Source organism: Onthophagus taurus, chromosome 6 (assembly GCF_036711975.1).
Source record: "Onthophagus taurus isolate NC chromosome 6, IU_Otau_3.0, whole genome shotgun sequence".
In the NCBI taxonomy this organism is placed as follows: domain Eukaryota; kingdom Metazoa; phylum Arthropoda; class Insecta; order Coleoptera; family Scarabaeidae; genus Onthophagus; species Onthophagus taurus.
Window position 1 is genome coordinate 22391581 of NC_091971.1, and position 16457 is coordinate 22408037.

Genomic DNA, 16457 nt, shown 5'->3' on the forward strand with positions numbered 1-16457 from the left:
CTTATCACCTTTCTTGGCCCGAATAAAATCAGCTCTGTTTTAGCAGCATTCAGACAAAGGCAGTGACGCCTAGAAACCAGCTCCAAAGCCTCTATATCCGAAGTCAGACCAAAACAAGCATCATCGACATCCGATGGCAGAAAAGATATATATAACTGGGTGTCATCCGCGTAGAAATGATGATTATAACTTTTTATGTATCTGTTAAAATGCGATGTGTAAAGTGAGTATAGCAATGGACCCAAAATTGAACCCTGAGGAACACATACACCTTCACGCACTGCATTCTGCCCGACACGTAACTGTACAAGAACCCCGATGCAAGATCATCAAACCCAATATAGCGAAGTATGGCATACATCAAGTCATGATTGATAGTATCAAAAGCCTTTGAATAATCTAAGAGACACATCAAAGTCAATTTACCTTGGTCTGTGCTTCGTACGACATCGTCCACAATATTCGATAGAGCTGTATTACAGCCATGCTTTTTAAAACCTGACTGTGTAGGCGGTAAAAGGTTGTATTCCGTAACATAGTCCTTTAATTGTGATTCGATTACTCTTTCTGTAATTTTTGCCAATATTGGTAAAATACTAATTGGAGGAAGGTCTTTGAGGTGATCAACATTCGCTTTCTTTAGTAGAGGCAGAACCATGGACCTTTTCCAACAAGTGAAACACCAACAAAATATACAGTTTTTACTTGTACTGTGATACGTGTACTTGTTCATTCACCGTTATTGTTAATCCTTGTTAATAATTTATGTATAGTACGAACGTCATATTGTTACACAATTCGGTAGAGAATGGCGACAGAAAAGTCAAGAATCCAGAAAAAGTGTTGGTAAATATTTTTAAAGCTTATCTACTTTTGTAACACATCCTTTGTTTGCTATTTTACTCTTATTTCAGATTTTTCATAATTTCAAATAAAGCACAAAAAATGGAAAAAATGTACCAGTTTAAGGATCATCTCTGTACAAAAGTAAAAAAGAAAGTTTCGTGTGTATTAATCATATCTCTTCTGTAAGAATTGAAAACATTTCGGTTATTAGATAATCAGTTGTGATCCTTCATGCGTCTATGACAGTTTTCTGTACAGTATTATGTCACATCTAAACTAGCTAAACGAAATGTTTTTTACGATATTCTTGTAACTAGACTCATGATAGAACTAACATTTATTATACTTAAAAATATAACAATTCTAGAATGTTATTACATTTCAAATTTCTCATGTAAAGCTTAACAATATTACAAATATTACAATTAAGTTTATTTGGATCACTTGTGAATAACAAAACTTATTCCAAGTAGAAATAACTATTATTTTACTTACCTTAAAGAAACTGCCAGCCATTTTTTAAAGGTAATATCCGTCCCCCAATACGTATTATATAATCGTACGAAGTAAAACGTTTACTTCTATCTTATTTAGCAAAAGGTTGAAGATGTCCGAATTTATCCCGGGATAAATTCCTTGTGCAAAGCTACAAAACTTCATCTGATGCAATTGCTGCTCTTCGTCATCCAAAGTTATGACCACTACTGAAAACTCTGTATTTATAAACATCTTGAACAATACTAACGCCATGAAGCCCAAACTTAGAAGTTCGGAATTAAAAGGCACAAAACGATCCTTCGAGATTAGTGATCAGTAATTAACTTACATTAGATCATGCCTGCTTTTCGCGTCAAATCAAAGATTTCTTTGCCGACAGCAACGCATTATCCAAGAATTCTGCAGAACATCGTCTCCCACAGTTAATCCAGTAATTAACTGCCGGGACTTACATCTATTCTGTAATGATAGTGTAAGATCCAATTTTAATTAAATATCCACCAAGAGCAACCCAGATTTGTTCTTGCGTGCGAAAATGTAATACCCTGCATGCGTATATGGCACAGACATCATTGAGAAGTCCAGCTATCACTGTTATAGAACTGATATAGCACTGACAAGTTACTATTACGGATCCTTAAAGGATAAAAACACACTTTAAAATCTTACCACGGGGCAGAAAAATCGACCGTTTTAGAGCACAATCGAAGTTTAAATAATCTAATTTTTTCGATAAAAACTTTGTATTAATATTAAATAGATTACCATTTTTTGGTAAACTCCACATTGGAACAGATTTAGGACCCTCGAAAGATTGAGCTCCACAAAAACCAGAATCCCCAATCAAGCTAGTATTTGGAATGGTCGAACCGGCAGTGCATCCAAGATTTGGAACATCCAGTGGTGAACTACGTGTCCTTCTACAAACTAGTAAATTAATTCAAATTATCATTTATAAAATCAAATACGTTTTTGTGTTGCATTACCTAATAAAGTATCTGAAGCAGTGCTATGAACAGATTGATCACTAAACGAAGTAGTACAACTGGTGCTCGAATCTTCTAACCTAATGGAATGATCAAGATTGTGTAAAGAAGCTGTCCCATTTTCAATACAAGTCCTTCCGGGCGCGGAATTCCTCAGATTTTTAACGGTATGGGACGGTCTTGGACAAGGAAAAACCTGGGTGCACATGATACTCGCCGGTGAATTGAGACTATGGATTTTGTAGGAAGTTCCCCGATAACTCATGGCGACCGAGCCGAAGATCATCTCGCCGAGTTGTTGAACGTCCGAGTGAGGTTTCGCGTACTAAACAGGAACAATTAGTATTGAAAAAGTCCCTTTCTGGACCTTGGTCGAAGATCAAGCAACAAACCGAGTATCCATGTCCGTTGGATATTTCGGCGAATTTCGCTTTTTTCTCTTCGTCCGTGAGGGAAATCGTCTGCGTGGTGTATCCATTTTGTTGTGGACCCAATGGGACTTTATCAACCGCTTGGGAATCAAACAACAATTTTCTACCTCTGAAGTCGCATTCACGGAATAACACCACTCTGACTTGTTCATTGTTGAAGTGGAATAATTTTTCGCTGTAACAAAATTTAAATTATTAGAAAGATCAAATCAAGAACAAAATAATCATTAAAACGTCATGTTTTGTATTATTTTGTTATTTTTTTTTATTTCCACTTGGAATGAAAAATAAAATAAAACTTGGAGAGTTTATTTATACAACGTATCAAAATAACGCGTGGTATCTCTCCCCAGGTCATATGATGATATTTACTCGTCCGTTTTATTCGCGATAAATTCACTTCGTTTCGCTCTCTCTCTTTCTACTCGTTCAAAAAGCTTTAGATTTAATACACATTATTGAGTACAATCGTTAATTTTTTTCGCGTGAAATTCTCGTGCATCTTTTTTCTTGGTAAACACATTCCCGGTCGTATTTTTGTCCGTTATCGGAAAACGATGCTGCACTGGAATTTACCAAGTCGCCGGAGTGTTTAATTTACGTAAAACGCATCTGGCGATTGTGAAATGATCGATATGTTTTACACGATAAAAAACATTAAAATAAAAGTATAAAATATATTTTTTTATTTTTTGAAAAGACACGTTCCTTCAAAGAAAATGAACCAAAATGCGAGCAACAATTAAGGATTTTATTTTGATTGCGTAGTGATTGCTTTGCTGAGGGTGGCGTAATTTTATTGGCATCAACTACTAGAGGTGTTAACTGATACTTGTGTCTTACTTTGAAATAAGTATTTATACGTTGTTCTTTGGAACAGTTACTAAGTTTAAAAAAATAATAGGTACTAAATACTAGTTTTATAAACTTTAACGATTCCTTTTCAATAAATATTTTTTACTCATAACGTCTTTATCCATCAGCTATAGTTAATTTTATTAAGAAAAATCGTCCAATTTTGACATTTTATGATTTGTGCTATATCACTAGAAACTGGTGATAGATAAATACGAAATAATTATGGATTATGATTCCTTGGTGCATTTAGAATATATTTTATCCATAATGTCTTTCTCCATTAGTTTTAGTACTTTTATTATAGCTAATTTTATTAAGAAAAATCTTCCAATTTTGACATTCTGTGATTTATGCTATATCACTAGAAACTGATGATAGATAAACATGAAGTTAATATGGATTATGATTCCTTGATGCATTAAGAATATTTTTTATCTATAACGTCTTTCTCTATTAATTTTAGTACTTACGTTATACATAGTTAATTTTATTAAGAAAAACCGTTCAATTTTTACATTTTATGATTTATGCTATATCACTAGAAACTGGTGATAGATAAATATGAAATAATTATGGATTATTATTTCCTGATGCATTAGGAATACTTCTATCCATAACGTCCTTCTCCATCACTTTTAGTACTTACGATATGTTTAATTTTATTGAGAAAAATCGTTTAATTTTGACATTTTGTGATTTATGCTATTTCAGTAGAAACTGGTGATAGATAAATATGAAATAATTATGGATTATGATTCCCTGATGCATTAAGAATATTTTTTATCCATAACGTCTTTCTCCATTAATTTTAGTACTTACGTTATACAAAGTTAATTTTATTAAGAAAAATCGTTCAATTTTTACACTTTATGATTTATGCTATATCACTAGAAACTGGTGATAGATAAATATGAAATAATTATGGATTATTATTTCCTGATGCATTATGAATACTTTTATCCATAACGTCCTTCACCATCACTTTTAGTACTTACGTTATTGTTAATTTTATTGAGAAAAAACGTTTAATTTTTACATTTTATTATTTATGCTATATCACTAGAAACTGGTGATAGATAAATATGACATAATTATGGATTATTATTTCCTGATGCATTAGGAATACTTTTATCCATAACATCCTTCTCCATCACTTTTAGTATTTACGTCATTGTTAATTTTATTGAGAAAAATTGTTTAATTTTGACATTTTGTGATTTATGCTATATCACTAGAAACTGGTGATAGATAAATATGAAATAATTATGGATTATTATATCCTGATGTATTAGGAATATTTTTATCCATAACGTCCTTCTCCATCACATTTAGTACTTACGTTTTTGTTAATTTTATTGAGAAAAATCGTTTAATTTTGACATTTTGTGATTTATGCTTTATCACTAGAAACTGCTGATAGATAAATATGAAATAATTATGGTTTACGATTTCTTAATGCAATAAGAATATTTTTTATCTATGACGTCTTTCTCCACCAGTTTTAATTGTATTTACATTTTACGTAATTGATTTTATTAAGGAAAATCGTCCAATTTTAACATTTTCTGATTTATGCAATATCACTAGAAACTGGTGATAGATAAATACGAAACAATTATGGATTATAATCCCTTGGTGCATTTAGAATATATTTTATCCATAACATCTTCCTCCATTAGTTTTAGTACTTGCGTTATAGTTAATTTTATTAAGAAAAATGATCCAATTTTGACATTTTGTGGTTTATGCTATATCACTAGAAAACTGGTGATAGATAAATACGAAACAATTATGGATTATAATCCCTTGGTGCATTTAGAATATATTTTATCCATAACATCTTCCTCCATTAGTTTTAGTACTTGCGTTATAGTTAATTTTATTAAGAAAAATGATCCAATTTTGACATTTTGTGGTTTATGCTATATCACTAGAAAACTGGTGATAGATAAATACGAAACAATTATGGATTATAATCCCTTGGTGCATTTAGAATATATTTTATCCATAACATCTTTCTCCATTAGTGTTAGTACTTGCGTTATAGTTAATTTTATTATGAAATCGTCCAATTTTGACATTTTGTGATTTATGCTATATCACTGGAAACTGGTGATAGATAAATATGAAATAATTATGGATTATGATTTCTTGATGTATTAGGAATACTTTTATCCATAATGTCTTTTTCCGTTACTTTTAATACTTACGTTACAGTTTAAGAAAAATTGTTCAATTTGGACATTTTGTGATTTATGCTATATTGCTAGAAACTGGTAATAGATAAATATGAAATAACTATGGATTATGATTTAGGAATTTTTTTATCCATAATGGCCTTATCCATCAGTTTTAATACTTGCGTTATAGTTAATTGTATTAAGAAAAATCGTAAAATTTTGACATTTTGTGATTTATGCCATATTACTTGAAACTGGTGATAGATAAACATGAAGTTATTATGGATTATGATTCCTTGATGCATTAAGAATATTTTTTATCTATAACGTCTTTCTCTATTAATTTTAGTATTTACGTTATACATAGTTAATTTTATTAAGAAAAATCGTTCAATTTTTACACTTTTTTATTATCACTAGAAACTGGTGATAGATAAATATGAAATAATTATGGATTATGATTCCTTGGTGCATTTAGAATATATTTTATCCATAATGTCTTTCTCCATTAGTTTTAGTACTTTTATTATAGCTAATTTTATTAAGAACAATCTTCCAATTTTGACATTTTGTGATTTATGCTTTATCACTAGAAACTGGTGATAGATAAATATGAAATAATTATGGAATACGATTTCTTAATGCATTAAGAATATTTTTTATCCATGACGTCTTTCTCCATCAGTTTTAATTGTATTTACGTTGTAATTGATTTTATTAAGAAAAATCGTCCAACTTTAACATTTTCTGATTTATGCAATATCACTAGAAACTGGTGATAGATAAATACGAAATAATTATGGATTATGATTCCTTGGTGCATTTAGAATATATTTTATCCATAACGTCTTTCTCCATTAGTTTTAGTACTTGCGTTATACTTAAATTTAATTATGAAAAATCGTCCAATTTTAACATTTTATGATTTATGCTATATCACTAGAAACTGGTGATAGATAAATACGAAATAATTACGGATTATGATTTCCTGATGCATTAGGAATATTCTTATCCATAACGTCCTTCTCCATCATATTTAGTACTTACGTTATAGTTAAGTTTATTAAGAAAAATTGTTCAATTTTGACATTTTGTGATTTATGCAATATCACTGGAAACTGGTGATAGATAAATATAAAATAATTATGGATTATGATTTTTTGATGCGTTAGGAATATTCATAATGTACATCAGTTTTAATACTTACGTTATAGTTAATTTTATTAAGAAAAGATATCCTATTTTGACATTTTGGGGATTTATGCTATATTACCTATTAAGGCTCGTTACTACCATCATCTGGTTAAGCTATCTAAGGGATTATTACCGCGGTTACGGCTATCTTACGCGCTCTGATTGGCCACTAGATGGGTTTATCTTTTTGATAAATTTAACTAAAAGATGGTAGTAATGGACCCTAAGACCTGAGGAACAGTTGTACCAGGTACATATTTGGAACAGGAACATATTGTACCTGTTCTCCAACAATACTAGTTTATAACATCTCTAGCTTCAATTCTTCTCCATAAGAATGATAGCACTCAATTTAATGTTAAATTTTTTTTGGAATAAGATCCGGTCGCAATCGTCTAAACAACGGTTTCCGGTAACCAATTTCCACATCGACTTTCAAATCAGTTGCTAAGGAAGTAAGATCTCAAATCGACACCACATCAGTCCTTACAACATCCTCCGCATTCCAAACAAAGATATATCGGAACTGATATAAAAGTGGGTTGGTCACCCTACCCACTTTCTCAATGTGCAAATCAAAGCTTAAATAGGATATGGCGTGGTACTTAGATTAAATTGTTAACATATAGGTGTTGTAATAGCCGGATGTGACTAACACAGGGGCTTTTTCTTACTTTGTGTATTTTAGCCTTAATAAAATGTTTATCAAAATATTTGCAATATACAACAATACAAGGACGCGAGTCTTATTGTTAGAACAAAGAAATTCCAATATCGAGTTGTTAATCTTAAAAATAAACAATATGATGTTAAAAAAACTAAAACTTTTTTAAAAATGTTCATTTCCTAAAAGTTGCTTGTTAAAATTAATATTTAAAGAAGATAACAACATTAAAAAATATATCGACACCTTTAAAATTTCTAAGTAAACATGGTAAAAAATGATAAAATTAAAGATAAATTCGATTAATAAAAAACTACATGATTTAAACGATTTGCGAAATGGTGTTGATTTTGGGTGGCGCGATGCTTGTCTATTGCGAAACCATACTCAAGTCGAGTCCGATGTTGTGGGCAACGTTTGAATGGAGTCACGATCACGTGCTACTATTTTTAGAGCCCCCCGTTGCCGCTTTTCGAACTCTCCTCATGTGACGACGACGAAACGGACCGCGGCGGCTCTAAAAATGTCTTCTCTGAGCTCGAATTGCGCGACTGAAATTTCATCAACAACTTCTCAGTAATGCTCATTCTATAAATAAACCGAACGAATTATTAAATGAAATCTATTCCTGATCAATTAGTCCAATTTTGTTCATCGTATCAACATCAATTGGCATCTCTTGGTTTGAGATCAAGTTGTTATGTCCCCTTCTACTTTCAATTCTCCTCCTGCGTATTCCGAGTAGAAAAAATCGCGAGATTAACGTTTCTTTGAGGGGCACGTGACGATTCCACCTGAGGAGAAACATGTGACGATGACTAATACCGCTATTTGTCATGCCAAACGGTAAGGTCGGAAACGTACTCGTTTCCTGTCACGTATAATTAGATGTAATTCAGAAATTTATAATGTCACTTATAAATCGTTATTTTTTAATTTTATTTATGTTGAATTTGTAACATTTTTGATTAATATTAATTTTGATATTAGACGATCTAAGATTTATGTAATCGTATGTAACTTTCTTTATGTGTTACTTCATAGGAGATTTTGATTACGAAAATGCTGGTTCTAAATTGCTTTCAACCGTATTTTCTAAACGAATGTAGATGTAGCAATGAAAATTTAATACATTAAAGATATTTGTGGGATATAATTTTATTACCTTTGGTGTCCCGGCACTATTTAGCCGGTTAAAAATTTGTAATACTTTTTTCTTATCACTCAAATTCACAAATATTTGAGAAACATAATTAAATGAAATGGCTTATGCTTAAGTTTGTCGCATTTTGGTGTGACACTGATGAATTAGCAACTCATTTGCAAAACGTTCAACGATAGATAGAATATTAAATTTAAAAATACGTGGTAAGAGAAAATTTCTCTCTTGATTGAGAGAAATTAAAAATTCTTTAGATTTACTTGGTGATGATTGTGATGATAGAATTAACCCTTTCAAGTCCTCCCATGTTTCTGTTGTAATTTTTGATTATTATATTGCTTTGCAAAATCGCTTTAGTTTGTAGATTTTTTGTACAATGTATTTCCCAAAAATACAATATTATTATCAACCCATTTCACAATATGCATTTTAAGTTTTATTTAAGTTCAGTTAAATCGAAATTCATATCATTCCAAAAAACATAATCTATAATCAGTTCCAGACTAGCCATGATCATTTTTCAAATCCGATCAAAAAAAGAACTTTATGCCTAAAATCACAAGGGAAAGAATAAAACTCGGTAAATATGGCTCGGAATCGATAAAATGCACTGAAACCGCGTTGGCGAGATTTGTTATTTTAAGAACAACTCAACCTATTTGACAACCCATATCGCTTATTAGATAGGTGACATCATAAAACATTTGTTACATAATCTCAAGGTAAAAAAATCATCAAATCTATACCTGAGAGCTAAAGCGGTTAAGTCCACTTTTAACAAAAATGAACTAATGCTCAAATAAGAATGCTCTAAAACCCAGTATTTAATTTTTAGTAAAATGTTTAGATTATAAATAAATAAGTCCTTTCGTTTTTAGTAGAAAACAGTCGTCCAAAATAGTAAGTCCAAAATTTCGACAAATGTTGCTTTGAAAAATAATTGAAAAGTTATTGACATATGAAGTCAAAAATTTATTTCTGTCTTCTAATCATTTTACTCTGATAATTGAACCGTGTTATGCATCACTTGACTAAGCGACAAATGAATAATGTTGAGAAAAACGGGATTTTCGTTTACATCTCTCTAAAAATATAAGACTTCTCAGAATCGACAGGCTCAAACTATTGAAAATTGTTTGCAGCCTGTTAAACTAGAGACAAAATGTTGACGATTCGTGTAAACATTTTTGAAGAAAATAATCTGGTTTTTATTTTATATAGAATTTAAATCTAACCAATTTCGGCGCTTAGCCATCATCAGAGACTCCACAAATAGATTAATATCTCTCATCTTATCCATTTTACAAACAAGTTTCTTAATATTTCTTTTTGTTTTGTTAAAAAAGATCACGTATCAAAGTCGAAATCAGATTATTAGTTACTAATTTACAAAATTAAAGTTTAAAAAGTTGTAAAATTAAATTAAGGACGAGTTTACAGGTTAAAATTTAAGAACACTCTTTCTTCAAAAAAAATATTAAGAAACTTCGGAAAAATTCAAGAATCATTATGTAGCTTAAAAATCGACGATTTTTTTTAATCAATGTGAAATGACCCAAAAACACGTTAAAAGTAAAAAGAATGTGCGGAAAGTGACTAACACTAGATTAACTTCAGTTATAAAACTTCTATTATATGATAACTAACTTCAGGTTTAAAATGTCAACCTCAATTTTGACATATTTCTAATCTTCATTAAAAATCCTTTAAAATGAGTACAAACACGACATATTTATCTTCAATATTAATGAAGTTATGGTCCATTTCCGGTTAAGAATGTCAACGTCAATTTTGACATATTTGTAATCGTCGTGAAAAATCTTTTGAAATGAATCCAAACATGATACTTTTAATTCAAATATTACTCGAGATATAATCAACTTCCGGTTTGAAATGTCAATGTCATTTTGACACATTCTTAATTTTTACAAAGTGTTTAATATTTGTCACAAAAACAAAGATATAATAAAAATAAAAAATTAAGGTTGGTATTAATATTTAAAAATTAAATTGCTACCTTCATTGTTGCTAACTTAGGGTTTAATGTTTTTTATTCTAACTTTTTTGTTTTTTGAGATAATTGATGAAGATAACCAATATGTTAAAATTGACGTTGACGTTTCAAACCGGAAGGGATTATATTTTCATTAATATTAAAGTTAAATATGTCGAATTTGGACTCATTTTAAAGGATTTTTTATGAAGTTGATAAATATGTCAAAATTAAAAGTTGAAAGTTCGAACTTTTTGGTTTTTTGAGATAAATGCGTCAAGTTTGGACTTACTTTAAAGGTTATTTTATGAAGATTGCGAATATAATAATAAAATTAAAGTTGACATTGACAACTGAAAGGGTTTTCACGACTAAACCCGAATGTTTCTAGTTCTTGTTCTAGTTTTAGTTCAATAAAAATATATAACATAGTAATATCTTAAGCTAACTAGCGCTACCTACCACTAGAACTAACACTAGAAACATTCGGATTTAGTCAAAAGTCTCTCAAGACGGCTAAACCCGAATGATTCTAGTTCTAGGTATTGTGTTAGTTCTAGTGATAGTGTAAAACTAGAACTAACACTAAACCTAGAACTAGAAATATTCGTGAAGCTAACATTAAATCACCAGATTCATCCTAGAGTGAAATCGTATAAAAATAAAATTCAATGAAAACGATGAAAATTAATTTATTTTAAGTAATCGGTGCTACTTATGTTTCGAGAATTGGATCTCGTCTTCAGGCACGACGAAAAAAGTTTCTTTTATAAAAAGTACATACAAACAAGAGTTGATATTTTACGTTTTCAATAGATACGTTTCCACTAGGTTTTACTAGGTTTAGTTTTTGGAAAAAAGCGAAATCTGCTCAAAATGAAATCCGACTGAGAATAATGTTGTCCACAAACATTGTTTATAATGAACCAAAGAAATATAATCTATAATCATATCCACCCCTAAAGTCACTAGTTTTTGGGAATAAAGCGAGATCTAAAAAAAATTAAAATAGATGGTTTATGGTACATTAAAAAAAATCTATCACTACTCAAAACCAACCCGATAGAGAAAAATGTTGTTTATAATAAACCAGAAAAACACAATCAATAACCAGTTCTAGATTAGGTATCACAAAATCATCATTAAAAATAATCAATGTGTTAAGCAACGTTTATGTTTTTATATCAGTTTTTAATTCAAATTTTGGTTAAATACATTCATTTTAGTTTGAAGCGAAAAGCTGCAAAATTGTCGTAGGTGGTTGAATTAATTTCAACACATCAAGTTCAGTATAAACGAACTCATGACACCTCAACGCAAAAATAAAAAAATCTGGACACCCAAACTGGTGGACGACCGGTACTGCTTTTTTTTCGGGAAGAATGTATAACGGAAGTTTGAAAGGATTAAATATAATCCGGGTGGCCAAAGAAATCGTTATAAAACTGAAAACTGTAAAAACAAGATAAAACGGTGGAATGAGTTGAAAGATTATCTTAACCACGATCATTAAGGACATCTTTATGGAATTTACGCCGACATAATACGTTAGGAAAGAATAACAAGCAGTACTTTCTCAATTAAGAGACGATATTTATGTTTAGAGAGGATGAATTAATCAAGCCATCGAATAGTATGAAATATAAGCTGTTATAATAAATAAAGTTGTGTTAAATTTGTACACCAGGTGTACAAGGTGACACCAGGTTTCTATGAGAGATGGAAGATACAGATCTCGTGTTCTTATCCACAAGGAAGAAGACTCTGAGCGTATGTGGTGTAACGGAGCCACATTCCTGTTTATAATCGTTTGTTTATCAGTAGTTAAGTTAAAAGGATTGCATCATATAAACCTACTACTTAAATTTTAACGTATTTTGTTTTTGTAAAATATAAAATGTATACAGTTTTTCTTTATTGCTCTTAATTCAACTTGTTTTAATGAGGTAAACTATTGATAGCAATAATTAAAAGTTTTCCATAACACATTACAACATTTATCATACCAACTTTATGTTCAAAGTTCTTCTTGTGACTTTCTCCGATTCTCTTTTTCATACTTTTACTTACACCATTTTTGGATTATAAAAACCACGAAAATGAAACAACTAAGGTCAACTCTCCGAATATATAATGCCTTTTGGGATAATCTTTCTTTTTATTCCATCCGTTGTATGGAATTGTAAATTGATTTTCTTAGCTACTTTAAGCAGTTAGAAATCTGATTTCTTTACAAATAGAATATTCATTAATAAGACAGCCTAACGTAAAAAGACTAAAAAGATGGAGCGTGGTGCAGTACAAGAGTCTGTCATAGAATTCAAACGGCGGAAAGTTTGCTACTGGTGACAAAATCATATGATACCTAGATCACAAGTTTATGTGATGTGAGATGTTTTAACCCAAATTGTTGTGAAGGTGCAAAGAAGTATGTGTATAAACAGGATAATGAGAAGGATATTTGGGTGGGAACAACTTTCACAGTCGTTGAAATGGAAAAGAAAGTGATTTTACATGTTCCAACTAAAGAAATTTTCTTTTTTAAGCGCTTTTTTGCCAGTAGTAATATTTCTGCCGGTGGTAGTCAATGAGTTTCAAAACTGACATTTGGACTTTTCCAAAATATGGAAATCTGTTTACAAAATCTTTACCTTTTACTTCAGATGCCAACGAAAATATTATGCCAAATTTATCTGGCTTATATTATCTATATCTAGCTCTGGTTGAGACATATAGTTGGACAATGTTGTAAATCGTTAACGTATTAAAAGACCTCATGGTGGTAACTTTAAGCAGTTAACCATGTGCTATATATTTAGATCTAGGATGACCTGGAGGAAAATGACACCTCTAAATAAATTTAACAATTATAATACGAAACGTTAAAACATTACTTGAGAAAAAATTATTAATACATTACTGTTTGTTGACGTATTGTTGGCGAATACGTTGTTCTTGTTTAAAATGTGGTAGTAGTTGACGTAGTAGTACGTCTGTTTCCATTTCGATTGTCCTTGTCATTAAATTTCTAACCAAAAAATAGACAGAGTTTACTTTACAAGTTAGGTTATATTTGCAATAATTAACGAATTAATTAATTAAATGATTTAATAACTTAATTGTTTATTTTACGTTATAATGGAAGAAGACGATCTGGTATGCATAATATATGTAATGCGGTATGTGACGATGTATTATCCCGGTTTGAAAATGATGAAGAAAGTGAAAGCAATGATTCAGACTTCCCAAATAACAGTAAAAGAAAAAATGCAATAATTATAAGTGAATCTGAAAGCAGTCATTTCGAAGATACTGCGTTGAAAAACGAACAAAACTATTCAACAACATATTGGTCTCAAAATAATACCGATATTATTATAAATTTGTTATTAGGACATTCTGACGTTAAAGCTTTAAAGAAATGCAGAAATGATTTCAGAAGTGGATTTGTTCCACTTCTTGGCACTTTCGGTAATGATTTTTTTTTCAATATAGTATAACATACTATATGCGATTATGGCATAAATATGCGTGAAAAAACATGAAATAGTAAATTTTCCACCTACATTATCAAAACTTGTTATTGACAATTAGACGTGGTGCCTGATGACGGTTTAATAACCGAAACAAATTTGTAGCACCGATAATTAAAAAATAAAGTATCATCTTTTAAAGGAAATATTGTTTTTTCAATACATATAATTAATGAAATAGTGGGAACATACAACGATAACCAAAATTTCAAGAAATTTTGAGCTTTGAATATGTCAATGGCACAAGTAAAGAAAAATAGTGTGAATAACTCACATGGAAACATTAATTTCTGGTAAAATTATGACTTCAAAATAGATTCCGGCAAATACTACAATTACTACTTTTCTGATAATGTTTCCTGTTCAAAGTAGAGTCAATAATAAAATATTTTATAGATAAATTTGATAAAATCTATAAACCGAAATAAACCTTTTCGTTGGATGAAATCGTGATATCTTACAGAGGTCAACTAAATTTCCTTGTCTGCAACCGTGGTAAGATTACATAATGCGGCCTAGTAGTGAGAATAATATGCGAATCTGATACTTTATATACAGTGGAATTCCCCTAACTCGAATCACTAAGGGAGCGGAAGAAAACTTCGAGTTATGGAGAATTCGAGTTAGAGAAAAATTAGTAGAATTTCAGCTCTAAAGAAAAAAATTAGAAATGTACTTTTCTAATACGTACCTATATTTAAGACAGAAACCTTAATACTATTGTAAGTAGAAAATTAATCAAGTTTTTTAAAGTAAAGAATTATGAATATTATCTGGAACATTCTCTCTTGATAATACAATGGTTTCAAGCTTTCTAAGAGAGGAATAAGCTTCATCAAATGTAGGCACAGCAATAAGTATTTAATTTTCAAGATTATCATCACCCTCATCTGATTCTGAAACAATAAGAACAGTAGGTTTGTTTTAGTTCAAGAGTCTGTAGTTTCTGAGCCAGAGTCTATGTGGTTTGATTCTGTAATTAAAATTACTTACAGAGTGAATTCGAATATTTTATTCTTTGGTAAATTCGACTTATAGAAGTAAAAGTTGAAGAAATTCCATAGTAGTTCAGCTCGAGTTACAGAGAAATTCGAGTTACTGTGTTTAAGAGATAAAAACACATTTGAAACCTAGTCAAACGCTTGGGCTTACGAAAATTATTCGACTTAGAGGATAATTCGAGATATAGAAGTTCGAGTTAGGGGAATTTCACTGTATATCTAAAGATAAATTATACAGTGGCGAGGAGGAAAATTTGCAAAATCTTTTGAATGATTTTGAAAGATTTGACATGTGGTAGTAATTTGGCAAATCAATATAATTAGAATATAAGTCTAATTATAAGAAAAACTGTTAAAGCAGAAAAGAAAATAAAATTTTAATTTTTTTCACTAGGTAAACAACTTGCAAAAGATTGAAAATGAATATGTTTATTCAAAAAGTTCTGGAAATGCAAATCAGAGAGAATCTTTCGCGAAGATGTGTCAATTAGGCTGTGAAAATTTCTAGTTCAGGTAAAAAAGTTTACTCAAAGGTTTTGCAGAGTTTGCAAAAACCACTGAAAAGGAGAGAAACTTGTATATACTATTTTGCAAAATTCTTCTATGAGTTGGAACATGTTTTGAAGATTATCATACAAAAAAAAATACTATAACTGTAAGTACTTAACTTTAAAATCAAGTAAATCCATTGCTACTATAACTTTTTGTTAGGCTGCAAATTCCTGAAACAAGTCTTTACAATTTTCCCTGAAAACGATATTTGTAGAAGAACACACGCATTCTAAAACATGATTCATAAATAAATATTATAAAAAACAATCTTCAGCTGTACGATGGGTGAAAATTTTGACATAACCTGAACATTTTTTTACTGTCCAAAGGTAATTAAGTTTTGTACATGTTTGATGTAATAAAGATGGGGGAGTTCTTCTCCAATACTAATATTAGTAGTACTTTTTAATGTCGTAACTTGATGTTCGATAATTCATGCTGTAGAAGATCGTCCAGTATTATTTTTTTAGCCTTAAAGTACATGGTTCCCTTAAATGTCTTTCAATGTTGCCAAACGCTTTGCTGTTTTGAATACAGTCGTTTGCCTGGCTGTTATCTA

The 16457-nt window shown here is 30.4% G+C and overlaps 1 protein-coding gene across 3 annotated transcripts in view; it reads right to left on the minus strand.

Annotated features, from left to right (window-relative positions):
• Positions 1 to 16457, minus strand: part of LOC111416235 (folliculin-interacting protein 2) — a 38537-nt gene that overhangs the window by 11272 nt on the left and 10808 nt on the right. For 2 of the 3 annotated variants that reach the window (XM_023048203.2, XM_023048204.2), the window contains exons 2-4: positions 2723 to 2936; positions 2331 to 2655; positions 2110 to 2271 (exon numbers count right to left, since the gene is read on the minus strand). In XM_023048203.2, the coding sequence (XP_022903971.2) occupies positions 2110 to 2271; positions 2331 to 2655; positions 2723 to 2936 (701 nt within the window). Of the gene's footprint in view, positions 1 to 2109; positions 2272 to 2330; positions 2656 to 2722; positions 2937 to 13732; positions 13841 to 16457 lie in introns of all 3 variants that reach the window. The other variant, XM_071196329.1, reaches the window with a different exon arrangement.